The sequence below is a fragment of the Vanacampus margaritifer genome, chromosome 12, assembly GCF_051991255.1.
Source record: "Vanacampus margaritifer isolate UIUO_Vmar chromosome 12, RoL_Vmar_1.0, whole genome shotgun sequence".
Classification (NCBI taxonomy): Eukaryota; Metazoa; Chordata; class Actinopteri; order Syngnathiformes; family Syngnathidae; genus Vanacampus; species Vanacampus margaritifer.
Genome location: NC_135443.1, coordinates 10811811 through 10833124, shown reverse-complemented (window position 1 = coordinate 10833124; position 21314 = coordinate 10811811). Strand labels below are relative to the sequence as shown.

At 40.6% G+C, this 21314-nt stretch overlaps 2 protein-coding genes across 4 annotated transcripts in view; one reads left to right on the top strand and one right to left on the bottom strand.

Annotated features, from left to right (window-relative positions):
* Positions 1-961: 961 nt before the first annotated feature.
* On the bottom strand, positions 962-12390 carry marchf5 (membrane-associated ring finger (C3HC4) 5). Of its 2 annotated transcripts, XM_077582059.1 has the most exons (7): positions 12287-12390; positions 11950-12042; positions 8349-8551; positions 4863-4993; positions 3103-3286; positions 2819-2985; positions 962-2152 (listed from the first exon to the last, which is right to left on the bottom strand). In XM_077582059.1, the coding sequence occupies exons 2-7, from the start codon at positions 11991-11993 to the stop codon at positions 2036-2038; spliced, it is 846 nt and encodes a 281-aa protein (XP_077438185.1). In that variant the 5' UTR covers positions 11994-12042; positions 12287-12390; the 3' UTR covers positions 962-2035. The 2 variants fall into 2 exon arrangements, with proteins under 2 accessions (XP_077438185.1, XP_077438184.1); XM_077582058.1 differs by having other exon boundaries at positions 11950-12346.
* Positions 12391-12787: 397 nt separating this feature from the next.
* cpeb3 (cytoplasmic polyadenylation element binding protein 3) overlaps positions 12788-21314 on the top strand; it is a 32066-nt gene continuing 23539 nt past the window's right edge. For both annotated transcript variants that reach the window (XM_077582156.1, XM_077582155.1), the window contains exons 1-2: positions 12788-12937; positions 14186-15009. In XM_077582156.1, the coding sequence (XP_077438282.1) occupies positions 14197-15009 (813 nt within the window). In that variant the 5' untranslated portion in view covers positions 12788-12937; positions 14186-14196. The remainder of the gene's footprint in view (positions 12938-14185; positions 15010-21314) is intronic.

The following is a 21314-nucleotide window of genomic DNA, read 5'->3' as shown; positions in this document are numbered from 1 at the left end:
AGGGGAATTCAACCCCAACATTCTCCTTCCAATATGTTCTATCTATGCAACCCCACTAAACTGTTTTGATTAATGTGTTGGGAGTTAAAGCAGCAAAATCCACCTGCATTTGAAGCAATTAGAAGTTGCAACTTGAAGGAGAACATTTTAAACTGTATTCTTCACTTTCGCTAGGCTTATTGGTAAATACATAACGTGAAAATGCCAGAGAAATCAATATATTCCATATAAGGCGATCTTAGCGAGTAGCAACGTAAGATGGCCACCGTTGGCTTCGCGGCAGCCATTTTGCCAATTGCCGTTGACTGAAAATGACATCACATTTGCTCAGGTAATGATCAATCACGACTCGCCTGTTTTCTGAAGCTGAGCCGTGATTGGTCATTACCTGAGTAATGGTCATTGACAGTCAACAGCAAGTGATAAAATGGCCGTCCCCTGAGATGGATTAATTATAATACTGTGTTTAGACTATTTGGGGTGCATATACATTAACCTTGTGGTAAGGAAGCTTTTTGGGTTGACTTGTCTTTAAAAAAACATTTCAAAAAATCCAGGTCACAGAGCAAATCAGTTTTGACTTTGAATTCAGCTAAACCTCATTTGACTTCACTTGATTTCATTTAGAAACTTAACCAGAGAGGATGTAACGATGTAGGCCTACCATTAATCATAGACATTCTGGTGAGATTTAATTTTTTTTTTTTTACAATATCAACTTTTTCCATTATTTGAATCAGAAATGTGTAGTTTCGAATGTTTCTGGATGCACCAAAAGAATTGGGCTGTGAAAAGGCTTGAGGAAAAATTGTAGAATTGAGTAGAAATTCAACCAAGACATTTCCCCATTTTTTCGAAACTGGCTTCTCACCTCACATTTTATCTTATTTAAAAACTTATAGTAACCAAACGGGAATCTAGCGGATGCTATTCATTAGTAAATCCATGCTACACATCAGCGTTTGTATTTGGAAAAATACATTTATTCACAGAACAGATACCAAAGGACTGAAGTGAGACACTGAGAATGTGCAGGGAAAGCTCACACGTGCAGGTTAAATATTCCCAAGTGGTGTCTTTTCACAATGAAGTCACATGTTCCGACAAGTCTCCTTTGCGGAAAAAACAGCAACTTAGAGCTTTTATTGCGAACACAGCTCCACTCTCGCACACACTTAAGTAAAAAAAAAAAAAATAATAAATCAAGCCGTGAATCCTATTTGTGATTTCTTATTTACAGCTGACCGATTCACATTCTTAATTGTTGCTGCTGTTACATTTAAGTCAGTGGTATTGATGGAGACCGCATGGGAAATGAGAAAGTCCTGAAGATGCGTGTTCCCATGACAACATTCACAGGCGTCTCGAAAGTGATGAGCACCTTATAAAAGGAGTGAACGCATAACAAAAACACAGAAAAATCAGTGAAATTTACTCCTCAGTTTTGTGTTCCCATGAGACCAGCATGTCCATGTTGGCCTCCCTCTGGGTAAAAAATCTTTTAAGACGTGATTGTAATGTTTTTACAAACGTTCCAGAAAATGAAGTTGAAGGCTGCCAAAAGGCCTTAAAACACAAAGCGTTAGTCCACATTGCTCTCTTGGAACGAGGAAATGCAGAAAAAAAGATTCCTGGCGTGTACGGTAAATTAATCCATGCTTCCTGTTTGTATTTGAACTCTTGAATTCTCAACCTTTTATTTATTTTTCGCACATTCCAAACACTGGCAAAGTGGACTTTTCCCATAACTGTTATAAAAACATTTTTTTCATTTATTATAAAACCCTCACTGCTGTGTATATATATATATACAGTATATATATATATATATGTGTGTGCGTGTGTGTACACATTCTCTAGCATTTTGTCCATATTTCAGCAGACAGAAGCATCCGAGGTTTAATAACAAATGTTGGCAGGATTCCGGTGGTATGTCGTCGTCGAGGTGTGAAGGTCATCTGTGGGGAAGGTGAGACCGACTGACCTCCCCCCAAACCTCACCGGCCGGCCCTTGGTCTTACATCTGCTCGGGTCTTCAGGCTTCCTCCTGCTCAGGAAAGTTGAGGATCTTGCGGTGGGCTTGCCGCATGTACTGCTGCTGTTTGAAGTACACTTTAAACGACCCCTTGATGGCAACAAAGGCGATTCCTCCCTGTGAACAGAATGATTGGAGCGCATTTTGACATTTTTGCAGCGCTATTCATAATGTTTGGATATTTATGCATGTATATATATATATATATTTTTTTCTATTTATATGTATTTTTTTGTATTTAATTTTTGAATTATATTTTTTTATATCCATTTTTATTTTCACTTTAATTATTCAATCATTTATTTAGGCTTTTTTTTTTTTTTTACCCAAAATGCAATATATAAATAAAAGTGACCAACAGAACTTGTGGCTTGAATTGCTTGAAAACTTCACACAAGCTCCTATAAACAAGATCCATTGTTTCTTTCGTGCGTGAATTCTCCCTTGCTGTGTAGTGGGCAGAGTCCAACATAAACTGACACGTCGATCAACCAATAGGCAAAGAGTTCAACTTAAGACACGCTTAGGACCGCCCACCTCATTTGAATAACATTTCATGACGCATTTTCAGGCTGATATAAATAAATGAAAGCAGATTTATATATTTATTTTTGAATTTATTTCCACATTTATTTTAATATTTTTCGAATCTTGTTTTTTATTTATTTGTTTAGGATATATATTTTTATTTCCATTTATATATTTTTTTGTATTTAATTTTTGAATCATATTTTTTAAATGCATAAACAACAGGTGAAATGACCTGACTGTGTCTCTACGTACCAGGATGGTCCTCTGCAGGTTGGAGTTGACGCTGCTGAACATGAGCTTCCCCACGAGGGTGGCAATGGTGGGGAAGACCAGCGCGCCGCACAGGATCCGGGTGGCCGAGACGTGGTCGGCCAAGGGGCTGGCCTCGGCCGGGATGCGAGGGACTGGGCAGCCGATCCCTGTGGAGACGCACGCAACCGACAACTCGGCTTGAATTGACTATATTTAGAGGAGGCTCGCTCAGCATGACGACTCCCCCCACTACAAGAGGAAAAAAGAAAAATGTGCATGCTGACCGGGAAAGATGCTGTTGAGGATTTGCAGTTTGTTGGAGTACTTCCTCCACAGGCGCAGGACGTAATCCTCCCAGCGGATCATCTTGCCGAGGATCAACATGACGGGGATGGTGGGCAGGCCGATGAGAAGGAAGAGGGGGTCGGCACGCTCCATAACATCAAGACCCTCCTTGTGGCCCACCACCTGCGGATCAGACAGAATGTCAACCACCAGGCCTTTTTACTCCACTTTTATTTGTCATGTGACTTTAATTTTTATTTTTAAATCCTAATTTGATTTATTATTTTTTTATGGAAGACGATTAGGGAAAGTGAAGAGAGAGAAAAAAGTGGGAAGGATTCTGACTTTATTCTCAGCATTTTCATTTTAAAGTGAGAATTCTGACTTTATTCTCAAAATTCTGACTTTTAAGTGAGAATTCTGACTTTATTCTCAGCATTTTGACTTCAACTCTTTAACGCCAAAAACATTTAATGACGTATATTAAAATCCAAATGAATGCCGCCAAAAACGTTAATTGACGTTTACTATGTTTTTTCCCCTCCTCAAATCGGCAGTGCAACGCCTGTGCAGCGCTGCCTTGTCATTGGGGTTGTAAAATTCCAAAACACCCACTAACTATGGCCAGCAGATGGAAGCATTGTATCTCTTTTCAATGGGCTCTGGGTAGTATGGAATTACACTGACACATGACGAAAATGATGAAATAGAACGTTTCTAAGGATGACGTGAATGATCAAAGGCCTTTGTCACATTAAATCTAATTCACTTTTTTCGAGTGTCACTAAAGAATTTATTAGTGTCAAGGTCACTGTTTTGCAGAAAATGTATCTTTTCAATTTTCACTCAATGCCACTCAAATTACCTATTTTCAAATGGTGATTATTAAAGAACGGAATAAGGTAGAAACATACTTTTTTTTAATTTGGTACCCACCATTTTTATGTAGTCAGAGCACACAATATTCTGTTTGCCTTGAAAGACGAGTTAAAATGCTTGAAATTGGCTGGCACTGCCGGGGGGTTGTTTTTTGAGTAACGTGTGGTAGTAAAAGAATTAAAGTTAGAATTCTGACTTATTAGAATTCTCACTTTCTTCTCATAATTCTGAATTTTAAGTGAGATTTCTGACTTAATTCTCAGAATTCTGACTTGAATTCTGACCCCCCCCCCCACGCCCCAATACATAGCTTTAAGTCACAAAGTCAGAATTCTCACTTTAAAGTCCGAATTATGATATTTATGTCAGAATTCTCACTTTAAAGTCAAAATTCTCACTTTAACTCTTTGACTGCCAGACGTTTTCAGAAAAGGGATGCTGTGGGTGCCAGCCGATTTAAGCATTTTGACTGATCTTTCAAGATCCACAGAAAATTATGTGTTTGGACTATGGAAACACACATACTACCAAATGAAAGATTGGACTCTCATCTTTCATCAGAAAAAAAAGTTTGTTTCTACCTTATTCCGTTTTTCAGTAATCAACAATAGAAAATGGTTAGTTTCACCTCTGTTTTGAAACAAACGTCTTTTAACGTCTTTGGCACTCCTCCATAGGATTTTACTAAACGTTATTTAACGTTTTTGGCAGTCAAAGAGTTAAAGTCAGAATTATGAGAATAGAGTGAGATTTTTTTTTTTCCCTTTTCACTGGCCCCAATCGTCTTCCGTCATTTTTAAATGACAAATAAAAGCTATAAAATTCCAGCTAAAGTGCGGTAAGAACCAGAAGTTGGTTTGATGGAGTCTGTTGGTCAGACCTGCATGACGGTGACGGCGCCGTACGTGACGGCAGTCCAGTATATGGACCCCACCATGATGCCGGCGGCGGCGAAAGGTCCGCCCTTGGAGATGAGCCGGTCGGCCAGGTCCAGCACGTACACTACAGGCCCTGACGAAGACAAACATCATCAGATCACTTGCACAACATAATTAAATCTATGTTCAAATTTAGTACTGCATTTGTGCATTTATGTCTCTTATTAGTAGGGTTTCCTTCCGCTCTCCCTGCCTGAGCGTTCCGCCTCCACGTCTGGAGGAAAATGGGTCGGCCCTTAATGACCCGCCAACAGGATGGCGAGCCAAGCATTTCATTACATGCTTTGACAGCCGGTTTTGTAATTAAGATCATTAAAAACGGGGCGGGCGGTAAGCGCAGCGCTTCAGTTGTATGTGCATATTCGGCGAACTGTTCAACTAGTTCTCTTGACGCCACGCGAGGACGGGCTGTCCCTCTGAGCCGTGTTGATGGGCTCGCTTTGGCTCTGGAATACGACCGCTCATCGACCCGCCCCTATCGCTCCTCGCGCCGCACTTCTAGCACAGCAAACAAAAGCTGGGTAAACAGAAACGCTGATATGAGACTGTTGGGCTTCACGGCGGGGATCTGTGGAAATGAGATGAGCTCGGCAGATGAGACACCCTGAGAGGATGACGACTCCCATTAGCTCCATCCCCCCCCCAAAATTTATCGTCAGTGTTAGCAAGCTGTGAAATCGCTATCATTCTGACGGTTAAGGCACAGCATGCGACGTCAAACAAGGACAATTTGATCATTTCAGCTATTACTGCTCGTTTTTGTTTTCTGAAAGTGGATTTGGGATTTGAACTTGCAATGCTAGTGATGCGCAGGAATGGATGGTCATTCGGACATTTGTTCGAATGGGCGAGGCAAATAAAAAAATCGAACCAGGTTTTTTTCTTCCCAGTTGTCAGTTCTTACGCAAATGATGTTTGTAACAAGCTAATCTGTGTAAAAAAACAAACAAACCCACTATCACGTGATCCACAAGGTAAATTTCAAGGTCAACTAAAACAAAAGGTCATATTGTTACTAAAATATGCAGTTGCAGATTTTGAATCCTTGTTGATTTCCCTTTCCAACAAGACCTGTTTTGATGAAGATTTGACTGAGTAGTTACTGAGCTATAAGGGTTCAAAGAAGATGGCCACCCGCCTATTACTGGATCATTTTCAAAATTTGGCATGCCGCAGCTCCCAAACCCTCGCTCCTCTTGACCTAAAATTTGAGATTCAGGCCGCGTTCCTCAAACAAATCTCGTACACGCAGAAGCAGCATTTCAAGAATTGCGTGTGCCCAAAATAAGACGCTGAGGACGTTTAACGGCTCCAAGTCCAGAGTGGCGCTGTAGCGCAAGCCACATGGAATTAACAGAAAGCGTAGAAAAAGAATCACTTTTTTTCCCTAACTTTATTGCAATCTACGGAACAAACATGGCTTTGCATGTATCAAAACAACATGAAAAAGACGGACAAAGGAGAAGTAACAATGGCGGCTGATTCAAGTACAACACCGCTTGTTGAACGTGGGAATAAAGAAGCTAAATATTTTGCTGCAAAAGCATAACCAAGCAAAGGAGGCTGCGCAAAACGACTACGACACGGCTATCCGCCATTGTTGTTGACAGACTGACGGTTTGCGCGAAGACACGCGAAAATTGGCGCATACGTCGCCATCGAGCTGCAACTATTACGTCATCGCTGGAGGAGTATCCTGCATAAGGTGTCCCGTCCAGACAGACGCGTACGGCGTATTGAAATCTTTCCACTCTGGAGCCCAGTTTCAAAAGTGATCCGTTTCAAGCTCTGAAACCGCGCCGTCATGTGGACGAACAGCCTAAACGGTAAGAAACTTGTGAGGATACATTGAAACGGGCTTTCGTGTGGACGGGGCCTTAGTGTTTTCGCTATCACAATCAACAAGTCCAGCAGGTTTCACAAAAATCCAAATCTGCTTGGTTAAATGTCAATGCCCTTCACGAGACACATCCTGTTACAATTTATGAATTGACTCAAAGCAACATCAGAATCGTCTCTGCGCAGCCTTTGATGAGCGTCTTTATCAGCGCTTTCTTGACCCAGTTTCCCTCAGACTCCCCACTCCCAAAATCATAAAGTAAAGCCCACGCTTCCGTCTGACAACAGACAATAGAAAGAGGAGGTTTTCTATTTAAAATCAACACATACATCAATTGTTATCCCACCATATAAATAATTAGGTGATTCCGAATGTAAACACAGTGGACCTTATGAACCATCTCCACGATTCCAATTCAAAGTTTATTTTAATCGTAGAATAATGAAGCCAACGATTCCAAAGATAATTTATTAATTTATTAATATAATTTCTAGAAGGGTCCAACCAACAATCTGAGGAACCCCTGCTTCAACGATCATGTTCATTTGGTACTAATTCACTACTGTCCGTTTCTCAGAAGAAAAACCGACAAGACAGTGAATGCTCTACAGTAATGTTGGCTGAAAGAGGTCAAGTGAGGTCCAGTGATAGGTCAAGTGATATGCTGACGTCAAGTGTGATGTCCAAGATTTGATACGATACTTTACAAATATCAATTATATATAAATGACACAATCAACCGCGGAATTCGTGCTTGTACATCATTGCTCAGCTCAAATAGAAGCTTTGAACAACTTTGTTTATCGGTGTTAAAATTGGTAGAGCAGTAATTATGAGTTCCTCGGGGACCTCAGCACCAATTAATCCTGATGATTAACACTTTCATTTTAAAATAGCCAGCTTCCAGCCAAGTGCTAAATATCACATGCAGCAGGTTATTCACTGGGGCGTAGGAAGTGAGCGGAACCTTCTGCTTATAGCACCTGACTGAGTGACAGCACAGCCTTGGTCTCTATAAATATAAATGAACCTTTCAGGCTTCCTGCAGACAACATTGTCTTGGGGCCAGGTCTCATCTCGCGTTGCAGCGTCTTGCTCTTTCAAGGTAAAATTTGAGTGGCCCTGTGTCTGATGGATAATTAAGTGACAAGTGTGCACAATTAGCTTGAAGTACGTTTTCATTATTGTGAATGCATCCTTGTGCTAATAATGTCACATGTGATTGCATGATGTTTATGACCAGAAAAAAATGTATATTAAGCAGATTCTGGCAAGTTTAGCGGACTTGGGCCATATATGAGGTCATGGCTGATTTTTAAAAATAGCTGACTCGCGCTGGACAAGTCAGGATAAATGGATGTCGGTTCGCCAAGACATCTATTGAACAAATAGCCAAATGCTATCCACTACAACAATTCAACAGCCCACTGTTTCTCAAAATTATTATTATTTTTTTTTAAATACACACTCACACAAAAACATAACTTTCGCGGTCAACGTCTTACATAAAAATACAGCTAGTGCTTCTCCAATTTGTAATCCCGGAGCTACTTTCACCCCTTTGGCTCATTTCCCAAGTGCCACTTACCCAGTTTGGGAAAGACAATGAGATACTCTGCATTACACTGTGGACAGGCTACTCGTGCTGTGCTGTTGCCACGCTGCTTCTCGTCCACCCAGCGCTGCAGGCAGGCCTGGTGGACCCACTTGGTGGAACCCCGGCAGCGGCATGGACGCACCCACTCTGCTGTGCGGTCGTCCTCGTCTGTTGCGAAGCATACCCAGCAACTCCTAAAACGGATACATGGTGAGAGGGGCTGAGTGGGCCTGGCATGAGACAGAAACTACTCAGGGGTGCCTTTTGGAGCTCTTAACAGTGGGATCCGTTATCAAACGTTGGTATTTTTAAGTGAATTGCAATTGTTACAAAAATATATTTAAAAAATCATCTGCCCTGCTCAATTAAGCAAATTTAAGCTTGTAGGTGTCCATATTGGTTTGTTTGGTTGTTTACTGCAGTGGTGTCCAGACTGTGGCCCCCGGGGCCATTTTTGGCCCGCCATTCATGTTTAAGCAGCCGTCAGCATATTATAAAAATGGCATCTGCTACTAATTAATTTGTTTGTGGATCTGAATCTACTCTGACGGAAACCTCAAATCTTGAGCCAAAACATCACCTTTCGTTGGGTTGTCTGTCAGCTACTTGACAAAATAAAGGCTAACTGGTACATTGGTAAATTTCACTTGTGTATTTACAATGTAGAGTCTACTTGGACTAAGGTAGACAGACCTAAGGGGCAATCTGTCACCGATTTTTGAGATTCACATGTACTGTCACATGTAAAAAAAATAGAAATAAATAAATAAATAAATAAAGGAAAAGAAAAGATTTTTGCTCAATAATGAATAACAATAATATCATTATTTTTGTTCAAGTCCATTATTTTCAATGTCAGCATTGTACACTAAACATTTAATAAGGTTTATACAAAAAAAATCTGACTGGTCTCAAAGCATAACTGTGACTGGCAAGCTGAAGACCTCTCAAGAATGAGAAGTGTGAAGATGGGCACAGAGGGGGGTCCACAACACACGGCTCCCACACATCCATTAGCTCCTATTCAGGTAACCCAGCCTCGCAGTAGGACAGGATTTAATAAACCACCACCGAAATGCAATCCTACATGCGAAACTCGAAACTGTAGCTCGCCTTTTGCTACTACAGGCTAACATGACCAAATACATTTATTTTGACAAATGATTGATTTTAATTACGCTGTCTTCAGTTTCATTCGTTGAAACTGGACAACACCACAATGTCACATTTAGACTTATTTATCCTCTTAATATGTGATGCAGAGCAGGTCCATTTTTGAATCATTTAACCGGAGGATGTGTTTTGTCACCGCTCAGTAGGGTGCACACACAAAATGAGTTTGACACCCCTGCACTAGAATATGCTAGAAAAGCTGCAATACCCTGCAGGGTATAATAGCTGTGTTGCCCTTCATTTAGCTGAGTTCAGGAGAAATGAAACTGAAGACAAGAGACAGGAAGAGAGATGATAAAGCACAAAGACACTGAAGCGAAACTTTAGAGGCATGAACATCACATGCTGTTAACCTCACTCTCTATATCAAGTATCTCTTTCTTTGGTCTCTGCTATGCTTACCACAGTGGTTTGGCCCCGACCACTGGGCCATGACATGGTACAGTTCCGGGGTACATTTGGTATCGGCGCACAGAGGTTGAGCAAAAAAAATAAATACTCCATTGATCAGTCTGACTCTGAAAGGAGTATATTTTGAAAATCTGGTGATTCCAATATAAGACCAAGATAAAGCATTTAAAACGTCTTCTTCTGTGGCAATAATTGCCCACTTGTATCACCAAAACTGTCTCTTCTGATCACACCAGTTTGCACTTAGCAGTTTTTTTTCTCAGGGTCTACTTATTGTGCAAAATGTTCTTTAGTAAACTTTTGTGTGTGTACTTGACAAATCTTGTCTGCAATTAATGACCCACATTTGTGGGAGTAGCTTGTAGTTTTGTAGAAAATATTTATTCTGAAAGTAAAGATGTTCTTACAAACCTGTAGGGGTGTACTCATTTATGTTGAGCACTGTGCTTGCTTGACGCTTGAGGAGAATTCTAAAGTAATATGCACACTTTGTAAAGTCAAATTCAAATAGCATATTAGTTGTGTGTCTTTGGCGTATCACCTCAGAGCAAAATCAACTGCTCAAGTTACCTCCACGGGGCCCTCACAAACCAATGTTGCTGTAGTGTGGTGTTCATGGGGAGAATTAAACATGTAAGTGAGACGTTTTGAGAATTGTTTCTGAGAAGATGGATGGAGAAGGATGCCTGTGAGTCTGTTTTGATCATTTTGTTCAACAGTTGTATTTTCCAGGAAAAACTATGTTAAGGATCAAGAAAACTATTTATAACATAAATATGCTTTCTATTTTAAGGCTGCAATAAATAATATCTGATTGTTCCATGGTAATATATGAACAACTAGAAAAATTCCCGCGGAAATTTTGAATGGGACTGCTGACTCTTTGGTAATGAGCTGAACAGTTTAAAATTTGGTCAAGAAATGTGGAAGTTAACCATAATCTAAAAATATGTCACTGTCACTTTAACAACGCACACCCATTTTTGACTTGGAGCCGTCACGCGCCCCACATTCCATTGAGAGTCTATGAGAGACGCACCCCTTGAACAAAAGCCTCTCACGACTTAACGGTTCAAGATACAGATTCAAGAAATGGCTCGTTAGAACGGCAAGGGTTTGGGGAACACGAGCATGTTCTCATTTTTTATCGGATGAAAAATGACCAAATGAGAGCAGGTTGAAAACTTATGATTTATCAGAAATGAAGAGCGAAAGGCGCCTGAATTTAACATGGCAGAGATAGGCGAGTTGGTCCGACTTGTCCGAGCTTAAAGGGAAAATAAAGGTACTAAATGACACCTTAGCCAAATAAAAGTTAGTTTGTCTGAAAGAAGACACTCGTGACTACAAAATGTGAGAATTTGACGTCTAGTGAGAAAAGATTGTGGCCATGGTGACAATTTGAAGTGAAACTTTTGACTTTTGGCAAGAGATTTGTTGCTTCCCGGCACTCTGGCTAATTGCTAAAACAGAGTGTGTTAAAATGCTTTATGACTCACTGTCTTTGAACCCGCACAGAGGGGAGAGCTTTCATTCCTTAAAAAAATTTTCGACACTGAGCTAAAGATGGGAAAAATTCCTACAAAATGAGTTAAAATTCGTATCGGTCGGATAACGTATGCGTGCACAGCATGTCTTGGAAAAAGGTGCTTGATGTGTGATTTTGTCTTTCCATTTCCCATTCATTCCTATGGCACTTTTTGGGGTAGTTTTGGGGGTATTGCGTCGCCGTGGTAAGTGGGAATTCCTAGAAAAATAATGCAGATAAGTCAGATCGAGCCGCGTCGTTTGATACCTCATTTGTCCCGGTGCGATCTACGGTACGGGCCGCATTTTTGCGGCTCAGCAGTCCCATAATTATGAAAGTTAGTTTCAATGTAAGCATAAACATGAAAACCCTTATTATATTAACAATCATCACTTGTCAGCTGTCCGTGGCTAACAAACAACCGTTGCGATTTTTTACCATGGTACGTGGCTACCATTAGCATGCTAGCCATACACTCACCTGTCGAGATTCTGCTGCAAGACCACCGCATCTTCGTCCGCCATTATAGGAGATAAACCTGTCGTTTAGACGCCGTATTGGTACAACCGATGACTTGATTTGAAGACAAACATAAAAACGAAAAGGCCGTTAAAGGGCGGGCACCAGGAACTGTCGCTAGCTAAACTAGCTACGAAGGTCTTCGTGTTGACGGGAGTCGCCAGCTATTAACCTTAGCAAGAGTCTATTCATTCGTAGTCATTGCGCGCTATCTATCTCTTTGCTGTAGTCAGCGTATTGCCGCAAATAATAAACATCTTTATTTTGGATAAGGCCTAGTAGTAGTCACTCATATTACCACATCGTTGTGACCGCTTGACTCCGATCGGATGACGGGCGGATGTGAGGCAACGCAAGAGCAGCAGGACCATGCGTGATTACGTCATCAAAACAAGGAAAAAGGACGTGCCCCCACGTGACATTGCCCCTTTTTCCTCGACATGGGAACTGTAGTTTTACGACTACTTTGTCAAACTACTGTACTGCACATATAGAACTAGGAGGGAAATATTGTATATCAGATCGTTTGTGGCATTGTTATAACCATAAATCATAATGACAAAATATCTACGCATACCATACAAATATAAGACAATCACACAATTATTACATTACAACACATTGGAATAATTTGTGTTGCTTTCTACATGTTTTAAAAACAGACAAGAAATTTATTTTTAAATGTAACTATTTTTGAATATTGTGCTTTCAACATTGTTGCTCATTCAATCAGAAAACATTGAAATTGTAGTAAATGACAGCGCTGAAGTTCCATAAACTACAACTCCCAAAATCCTCTGCGGCATCATCCATGCGCCGCAGTCAATCAGCTGTTGAGGCAACTGCTGACTACCTCGGAACAAGGGTTGCTCGTTTGTCATTTCTAAACCTAGGCGAGGCAAACAGAAATATATTTATCCTCCGATTCCCCAAAGGGTGAACAATCAAGGTAACTTGGCGATAGACTGACAGATGGCTGTGGTGCATGCTGCTTGTGTCGTTTTGTGTTGGGACACACATATGGATTAAAGGGGGGGGATTTCAAAGCAAGGCAGGTCCATGAAATGTACGCACTTCTGTAATAGTGTGCAAAGGGTTGTTTGTAAACTCATGCTGTGGCAATGCGTATAAAAAGGGTGAGGACAGTGGGTTGTTCTGATGACCTTGGAAGCGCACCTCTTGGGGGAGAAATCGCGGATTAACTGCCAGGGTGTGTGCAATGCAGGCTGTTGCGATTATGATCACACTACTGCTAAAATGTGTACATTTCTTTCGTAGTTGTTTTAAGTATATAATATAAGATGTTGTCAAATTTCTAATGACTTTATTTTAAACCATTGAATGACATGACTTAACATTTAAATCGTACTTATTGCCTGTTGTGTCTTGTCATTTGTTGAGCCATAGTTGGATTATTTTGATCTGTTTATTGCTTTTGATCCTATAAATAAATGCAAATACGGGGTTGTCAGGTTGCACGATTTGAAATTGTTTCATGAAATGTGAAGTGTCACTGGCGTTGAATGATATTTATTAAAAACGCACCGTTTCTCCAGAGATCATCTGTCTCACTGCGGACTTCTATCAGTGCGCTATAGCTGAATAAAAAGCCATACTATACAGGGCGTTTTTGCACTGAGATGAGACTTTGTGTTGTGTCCATATTCAAAGCACACAACCGGATGCATGCGCATTAATAAAGCATTCCAGGCGCGTTTCTGTGCAGCATTTATCATGTACTAATAAGTGTGTCAATTCAAGGATAGCCTTATAACTGACCGCATGGGTCATGGAGCCTTTTAGTTTTCACCTTATGGGAGGACAGCTGTATTTACTGACGTATGCAAATGAGGACAGGGGAGGTCCTATATGCCCACACACACAATCAGTTTCACGTTGCAGTTTAGAGTTTCCAGCGTGGAAGGGGAAAACGCAACGTGGCGAAATCCGTTGACTGTTTCCACGTATATGCTTCGTGGAATTCGTGGCATATATGAACCCTGCTGATAGTCTTGGGAAGTGTGCTTGCTTTCGGTTAAATGGGTGGTCATCAAATGGGCTTTGCACTTGCACGGTCCTGCTAATGTCAGAACCTCGCCGGAGTTGCAACACTTGGACATGCGCGGCTGCCCGGCCAATGCAGTGCAGCGCTTGGCTGAAAAATAACAATTACATGTTAAATACGTCTCTTTTGCAGCTCTTCAAAACATGCAGGATGATTTACTGATGGACAAAAACACAACCCAGGTTCACCATCAGCAAGACCCTCCTCCCTCCTCCAGCACCCCCCCGACATTGGAGCCCTCGTCCTCATCATCGGGGTCCGAGAGTCCGTCGACCGGCAGCAGCAGCGCGGACAAAGTGTCGATGGAGTCACCGATCCTACCGGGGTTGAACTTCCACCAGCAGCCACAGGAGACCGAAGGTCTCATTTCCTCCCCGTCCTCCTCCTTCGGGAGCACTTGGTCCACGGGAAACAGCAACGTCGTGGACGAAAGCTTTTTTCAGGGAATACCCTCCGTGAACGGGACGATGCTTTTCCAGAACTTCCCCCACCACGTCAACGCGGTCTTCGGGGGTAATTTCTCCCCGCAGATGGGACTCGCAACCCAGTCTCAACAGCATCAACAACCGGCGCAGCAACCCCAGCAGAGAAGATCCCCCCTCAGCCCCAACCAAGGCCTCTTACCCCCGAGAAACGCTTATCAGACGATCATGAACGCCGCTAAGGGGTCGTCTTCGTCCGTATCGTCACCGGCTTGGAATAATCACCAAAACGCCGGGTGGAGCAGCGGCTCCAACCACCCTTGGAGTGCTTTGCAGGCAGGCAGGGACCCACGCAGAGGGGTGGGGGTCGGCGTTGGAGTTCCCTCTCCCGTGAGCCCCATTTCCCCCATGAAGAAACCTTATGGCAGCAATGTTATTGCACCCCCAAAATTTCCAAGACCTGGTCCCCTGGTCCCCAAGGCCTGGAATGAGGACGCTGCCTTCAGGACTGACAGCAATATACTACCTTTCCAGGTAAACACACTCTTATTAATTGAACCCCCTTGGTTAATTTGGTGTATAACAGATCATCAAAATATGCTGATTATTTTTGGATTTTGTGATTTTATCTAGTCCTCTAGGCTATTATTTTTATGACATTAGCCATTGCCGCACTGAAATATGTCTTTTTTTTTTGTGCTGATTTCACAGTGTTTTAATAACAGCCATATATCACAATTTCGGTAATTCACGTTTTACATGAGAGAGGCTAAAAAGTACAGCAGCACAGTCTTCAGTATTTACTGTTGCATTTATACAAGATTGCACAAATTGCATGCTGTAAATCCAATGTGTTATTTAGTCTATCAAAGAACCCAAGAACACTGAACAATTACATGTCTAATAATTAATATTAATAGCACGACTATTGGTTCAGTATAACCCCTCTTGCAGTTTACTCTGTAGTGTTTAAATGGCATACGGTGTAATCAAAAGTATGCTGTGTATCAAATAAATAACCCAAAATACGTCTGGAGCTGCAAAACATTTGAAGGCATTTTTTTCTGCCTTTTTTGCTATCAATTTGCTGCCATTTTGGGCAATTTTGTGGACATTTTATGGTATTTTTTAGGATTTCTTCTTATGGTTACTTTTTGAACATTTTCTTTTCTGTCTTTTTATTCAATTTTCTGCCATTTTTGGGCAATTTCTACAATTACGATTTCTACAATTTTTTTTAGAGATCCACAGGAGAGGGACAGAAGAGCCACATGTGGCTCCAAAACCGCAGGTTGCATACCCCTGATCCAGAGTTAACAAACCAAAATAACAAGCTGTAATCATTCGCAATATTCAGTGTTATGCCAACTAGAGTGAGACGCTAAGTAGATTTCACCGAATGATGGCAACATACTGTAGCAAGGAAAGAACAGAATTCATTTTGACTAATAACATATCAGTAATCTTGTGAGATTTTCAATCTAAAAATAAAAATAAAAATCTGTTTTGAGCCCAGCTCATTTCAGGTTTCTAATAAAAACTTTGTTGACATGCGAGAAGTTGTTCATTGGTAATGCATTGGCTCAAAGTGAGACGAGAGCAACCCAGTTTTTAAATAAGCGAAGATGCCTTATTCAGTCCTTATGTACGTTTACAATTTACAACCACTGCATTTGTTAACTCCCAAAATGGTGGAAATGAAAATCGCAAGAGGGAATAGGGTGAGACCTTTCTTTACCTTTAAAAAAAATCTCTGAAAGCTCCATACTGATATTTAAGAGGAATGTACGCTGTTGACAACCTGTTTAACATTAGATCTATGTAGATATACGCACTTTTCATAGGCTTCATCTGTTCGCTTGTATGATCAAATTCAAGACCGTTTCAGGGGTCACCTTTTCTCAGCTTGGCATATCCAATTGCAAGCAGACTGTTGCCAATACTGACTTGCTTTTCACACATGGCCAGTCTTTTTGGCCTTCGTTTATTTATTCTGACCACAAAATAAATCGCCATAAAAAGGAAGCCGAATGCTATTCCTTAAATCTAAAGATGACTTGGAACTTTGTGTGATTAAACATGGATGTGGAAAAAAAAATAGAGCATAAGTCAAACCTGTTAGTGATGTCATTTGAATACATATTGTGGCTACATAAAACACAACTTGCAAATGGAGGTGTGAGATTAAACATTTACTCTTTTAGAGAAAATATTTATTTCAGTGTCATTCGCTCTTTCTTAGGCCCAGGAGCACAATTTTACCATAAATGATACTGTGAAGTTGTATATTATTGGTCGAATAAGACTATTGTACATATTGCAAGTAACTGATGAATGACTTTGGTGTCACTGTTAAGTAAAATATCTTATTTGCCACAAACACTGGAGGGAAACTATATCAAAATGACGTAGCAACTTTCCATTCACACTCAACTGGCCTCTTGCCAATACCAAGATATGGTTTAGTTGTATACATTTCTTTGCGATTGGCTGGCAACCAGTCCTCTTGCTCGATGTCTGATGAGATAAGATTCATCTTAAGGAAAAAAAAGAAGAAGAAAAAAAAAGAAGAAAAAAGATTCAGCTCAACTGCCACCTCAACTCATTCATTGCCATAAATTCATAAAAAAAAAAAAAGATTAAAAAAAAATTCAGGGTGTCAGGCGATTAATTTTTTAAATTGTAATTAATCACATGACTTCACTAATTAACTCACAATTAATCAAAAAAATTATTCCTGTTAATGTACAATATTTTAAAAATCTAGGTTTTCATACTCTTAACAAAAGTGGAAAAAAATGTTAAACTAATAGAAATAGTTCGAATGAATTTTTGACGTTTATAGCCGTCAATGGCAGTGAATGAATAAAAAAAAGAAAAGATTATTAAAAATTCAGGGAGCGATTAAATTTTTTAATTGCAATTAATCGGTTTTCATACTCTTGTTAACAATGTCAATGGCAGTGAATGAGTTAATGAGGACAAAAGGTATAAAAATTAAGGTTTGGATTGCTCAATTGTAAATACTTTAACATTTCAATGTTCAGTATGTCCTACCGATCCCACAAAGGCATTGATTTGTGGTGTCCGTGATGAGTGTATTACCTTTGTGTGTGAAAACAAGTCCAAGTCCATCATAAGAAGATGCCATACAATATTTTACAGCTATGACCTAATTATCAGCATATATTTGCAATAACCCACTAGCGATAACTTTTACACAGCATAGAGTGTTTTCCTAGAGGGCCTTCGGTGGCCTCACTGATGTCATCTGAACCAAAGCTCACACCTAACTGCTTAACAATTACAGCCATAATTGGACAGGAGTTATCACCACGATGCAAGGTCAGGGTGCCACATGTCAACTGGTTTGTTTACTGAAGTGAAACTCGGGCAAATTGCTGAGCCAAGCAGCAGGCGGGGCCACAGCCGTCGCACAATGTCACACGGAGAGCTCATGATGACATGACAGGTGCGCCTGTTGATGTTGAGAAGATTTCACCAAGAGCCATGTTTTACAGACTGTGCTTTTTTTTTTGCACATGCTTTGTTTATGCTAGTTCTGCCATCCTGACCTCTGACACAACCACTGCATGTGAATTCAATTGTGAATGAGCGTGGCCATTATGGAATTATGGAATGTAGTCATCCTCAAATTTGTGAATGACATTGAAATTATAGTAGCGGTCCCCCAAATTTTTTTTAGGTCACCATCATGTAAACCTAAAATAAGAGTCTATTTGGTCCCACTCTAAACAGAGTAAAATGTACACAAAATTTTACTCAAAGTATTTTTTTTGACTGTTTACGAGAGAATTGGCCTATCCCACGACAAAAACCTAGTAACGTTTTTTTTTTCCTCAGAAATACTAAGTACATTTTAGAAGGATTTTTTTTAGAGTGTATTTTACTAGTTTATTTTTATTTAAAAAAAAAGTGATATAAGGGTTGAGGATCAAACTCACGACCTTCAGCTTGGGAGCCACTCTACCACCTGAGCTATGCCACTCCTACTGTTTGCTAATATTCAAAAGGAGACAAAAAACATTGTTTTTGCTCTCTTGGAGGTACGGAGATTCCAGCTGACACGGGCGATATACTAACACACATTAGATTGGCTGTCTCCCAACCTAAAGTTGTGGTTTTGTTCCTCAACCCTTGAGTGACTTTATTTAAATAAAATTAAAAAAAAGTCAAAATCTCTCCTTGCAAAATTTACTTTACTATTTTTTTTTTCACGGGATTGGCAAACTGTCTCGAACACACTAAAAATAATGTGAGTAAAATTTAGTCTAGTCTTTTTGCTCCCCGGTGTATCAAAAATGTTCACAGTAGCTGAAAATAGTCCTCGCAGAACGTGCAAAATTGAATTGCGCAGGAATTTTGCCTATTTGGCAGACACAATCCTCCTCGTGCCAGCTTCCACATTCACTTGCATGAGCAGTTATGCCAGTTATGCCCATTTATGCATATTTTTACTAAATCAGGTCCTGAGTGATTTTCAAATGCTGCAGGTGGAATCTTACATCCCTTGTCCTCGAATGTGTACTGGTCGGCTCCACTTTAAAGGTGGGGAATGTGTGGAATTCTTCTTAGCAAATGGGTGTGAGGCTTAAGTCACAAAGTCACATGAACATCTCTGGGATACCCTGTCACGAATAGATGGTAGTTGGTATCTGATCTCATGTCAGCTTCAAACCAAGAGTCAAATGTTGTCTGGTGGTCATGCAAACCTGAAGGAGCTTTAATGAATTTGCGGGTGGAGCTGAGGACATTTACATGAGAAAGTAAACATGGTGTAACTTGTTTTCCAGGATCTTATTTTCCATTATGCTGCTCCTGTAGCGTAGCTGCTAGTTTAACCTTGTCCTTCCACTTTGTTAGATTAACACACTTAATCGTTACATCTACAAATGTAAGTTCAAACTCGACCATGCAAAGCGAAAGCCATATATCAACAACACGCAGTAACGCCGCCCGCTTCTATGGGCGCAAGCTCATCTGAGATACGCTGATGCACAGTAAAAAAAAGTGTGCTGCGGTCTGACGAGTCCACATTTCAAATTGCTTTTGAAAATCATCGACTTTGTTGTCCTCCAGGCCAAAGAGGAAAGGTTTCTGGGTTATCGGTGCAAAATTCAAAATTCAAAAGCCAGCATCTGTGATGATATGGGGGTGAGACAGTTCCCATGGCATGGGTAACTTACACATCTCTAAAGCAACATACTGTATGTTGCCATCCAAGCATATTGTCTTTTTCAGGGACTTTCTTGTTTTTGTTTTTTTTAGCAAGACAATGCCACGCCACATTTTGCATGCGTTAGAACAGTGCAGCTTTAAAGTAATGAGTACAAGTACTAGACTAGCCTGCCAGCAGTCCAGACCTGTCTCGCATCGAAAATGTTATAAAGCGCAATTATGATGTATAAACTATGACAGAAGAGACCCTTACATGGAAAGAAATTATTAAATTAAATATTAAATTAAATATCTTGTCTTTGTTGTGTATTTAGCTGAATATAGGTTGAAAAATATTTGCAAATGGTTGTAGTCTGCTTTTGTTAAATTACAAACAAAACAAAACAAAACAACGCTCTTGCTAATTATTATCGCCCATGTGCTTGTGTATCTTGTTATTGAGGACCAGCTGACCCTTCATTCCGACGTCTTGGATCCTTATGTTTTATTATGTCATATTTGTATATTATCTGTTTAGATCACTGGACCAGATTGAGTTCCATGAACCCCCCCACCCCCTTACTGTGCGCATCCACACTGATCACTGAGGAGGGGAGGGCAAGGAAACTAAAAGCTCAGCGTTTTAAGTATTTAGCGTTTGTACCAAGTGGGCAGATTTTTAACTGTCGCGTCCAGAGTGCGAGTGAATAACGCTTTTGAATGCTCGGCCTAAAGCGTCACAATAGTGTTGGTGTGCAAACAATGCTGCTCGAGCTTGGGCTGCCCAGCCTGGAGCGAGACACTCTCAGGCCTCACCTTTGGCACACATGTCACTCTAATGCATTCATCCACAGACAGTAGGCGTTTGATCAGCTGCGAGTGCTGGGTTTGACCTTGAGCCATTGAACATAGTATTGATTATTGTTCTGGTTTCCGAGGGGGTAGGGTCGAAGTGCCTCACAAGATCAGAAAGCTGATTTGTAGATTTTTTTTTTTTTCATCACAAGGACAGAATGTGCAGCACATGATTAGTCATCTGTGCTAACTAAAGACCAGAACGAATCCCCCCCCCCCTCCTTCCTTTCAAAGTATGGCCAAGAGCCATGCCAACCACTCCTCTCGAACCACTTTGCCACCAAGATGGAACATCCTGGTTTATTTGATCCTCAACAACTTGCAGTAGCGAGATTCAATAGTGAAAAGTTTGTCTCTTTGATTAGTTCAGAATGATACAGAAACACGTTGACAAATAATTCGTCCAGCCATCCACTTTTCATGCCAGGGTCGAGGTTCAGCTGAATTCGAGCAAGAGGTAGGGTCAAGTCATTATTTATGAAACCACATGCGAGTTGTGTTATAGCAGACAAAAGTAGGGTTTCCTGACCTTTTCTATGCCCCAGGACTAGTGATAGATGTTATTACGGATAGCGATTATTAGTAGTCAAGGAGACAGATAACCGATATTTCAGGCCAATATTCATTTGCAGTTGGAGATAAAATATTAGATGTCAAAATTGGAAAAAATTGCAAGGCGCGTTCAGTGTCATCACCATGTGTTAAGCTAAATTTAAAACGAAGCAAGTAAATATTCCCTAAAGTTCCCTAAAGTTTTCTACTGTTCTACTGTACTTCTATTTATTAAAAAAAAAAAAAAGTGTAGG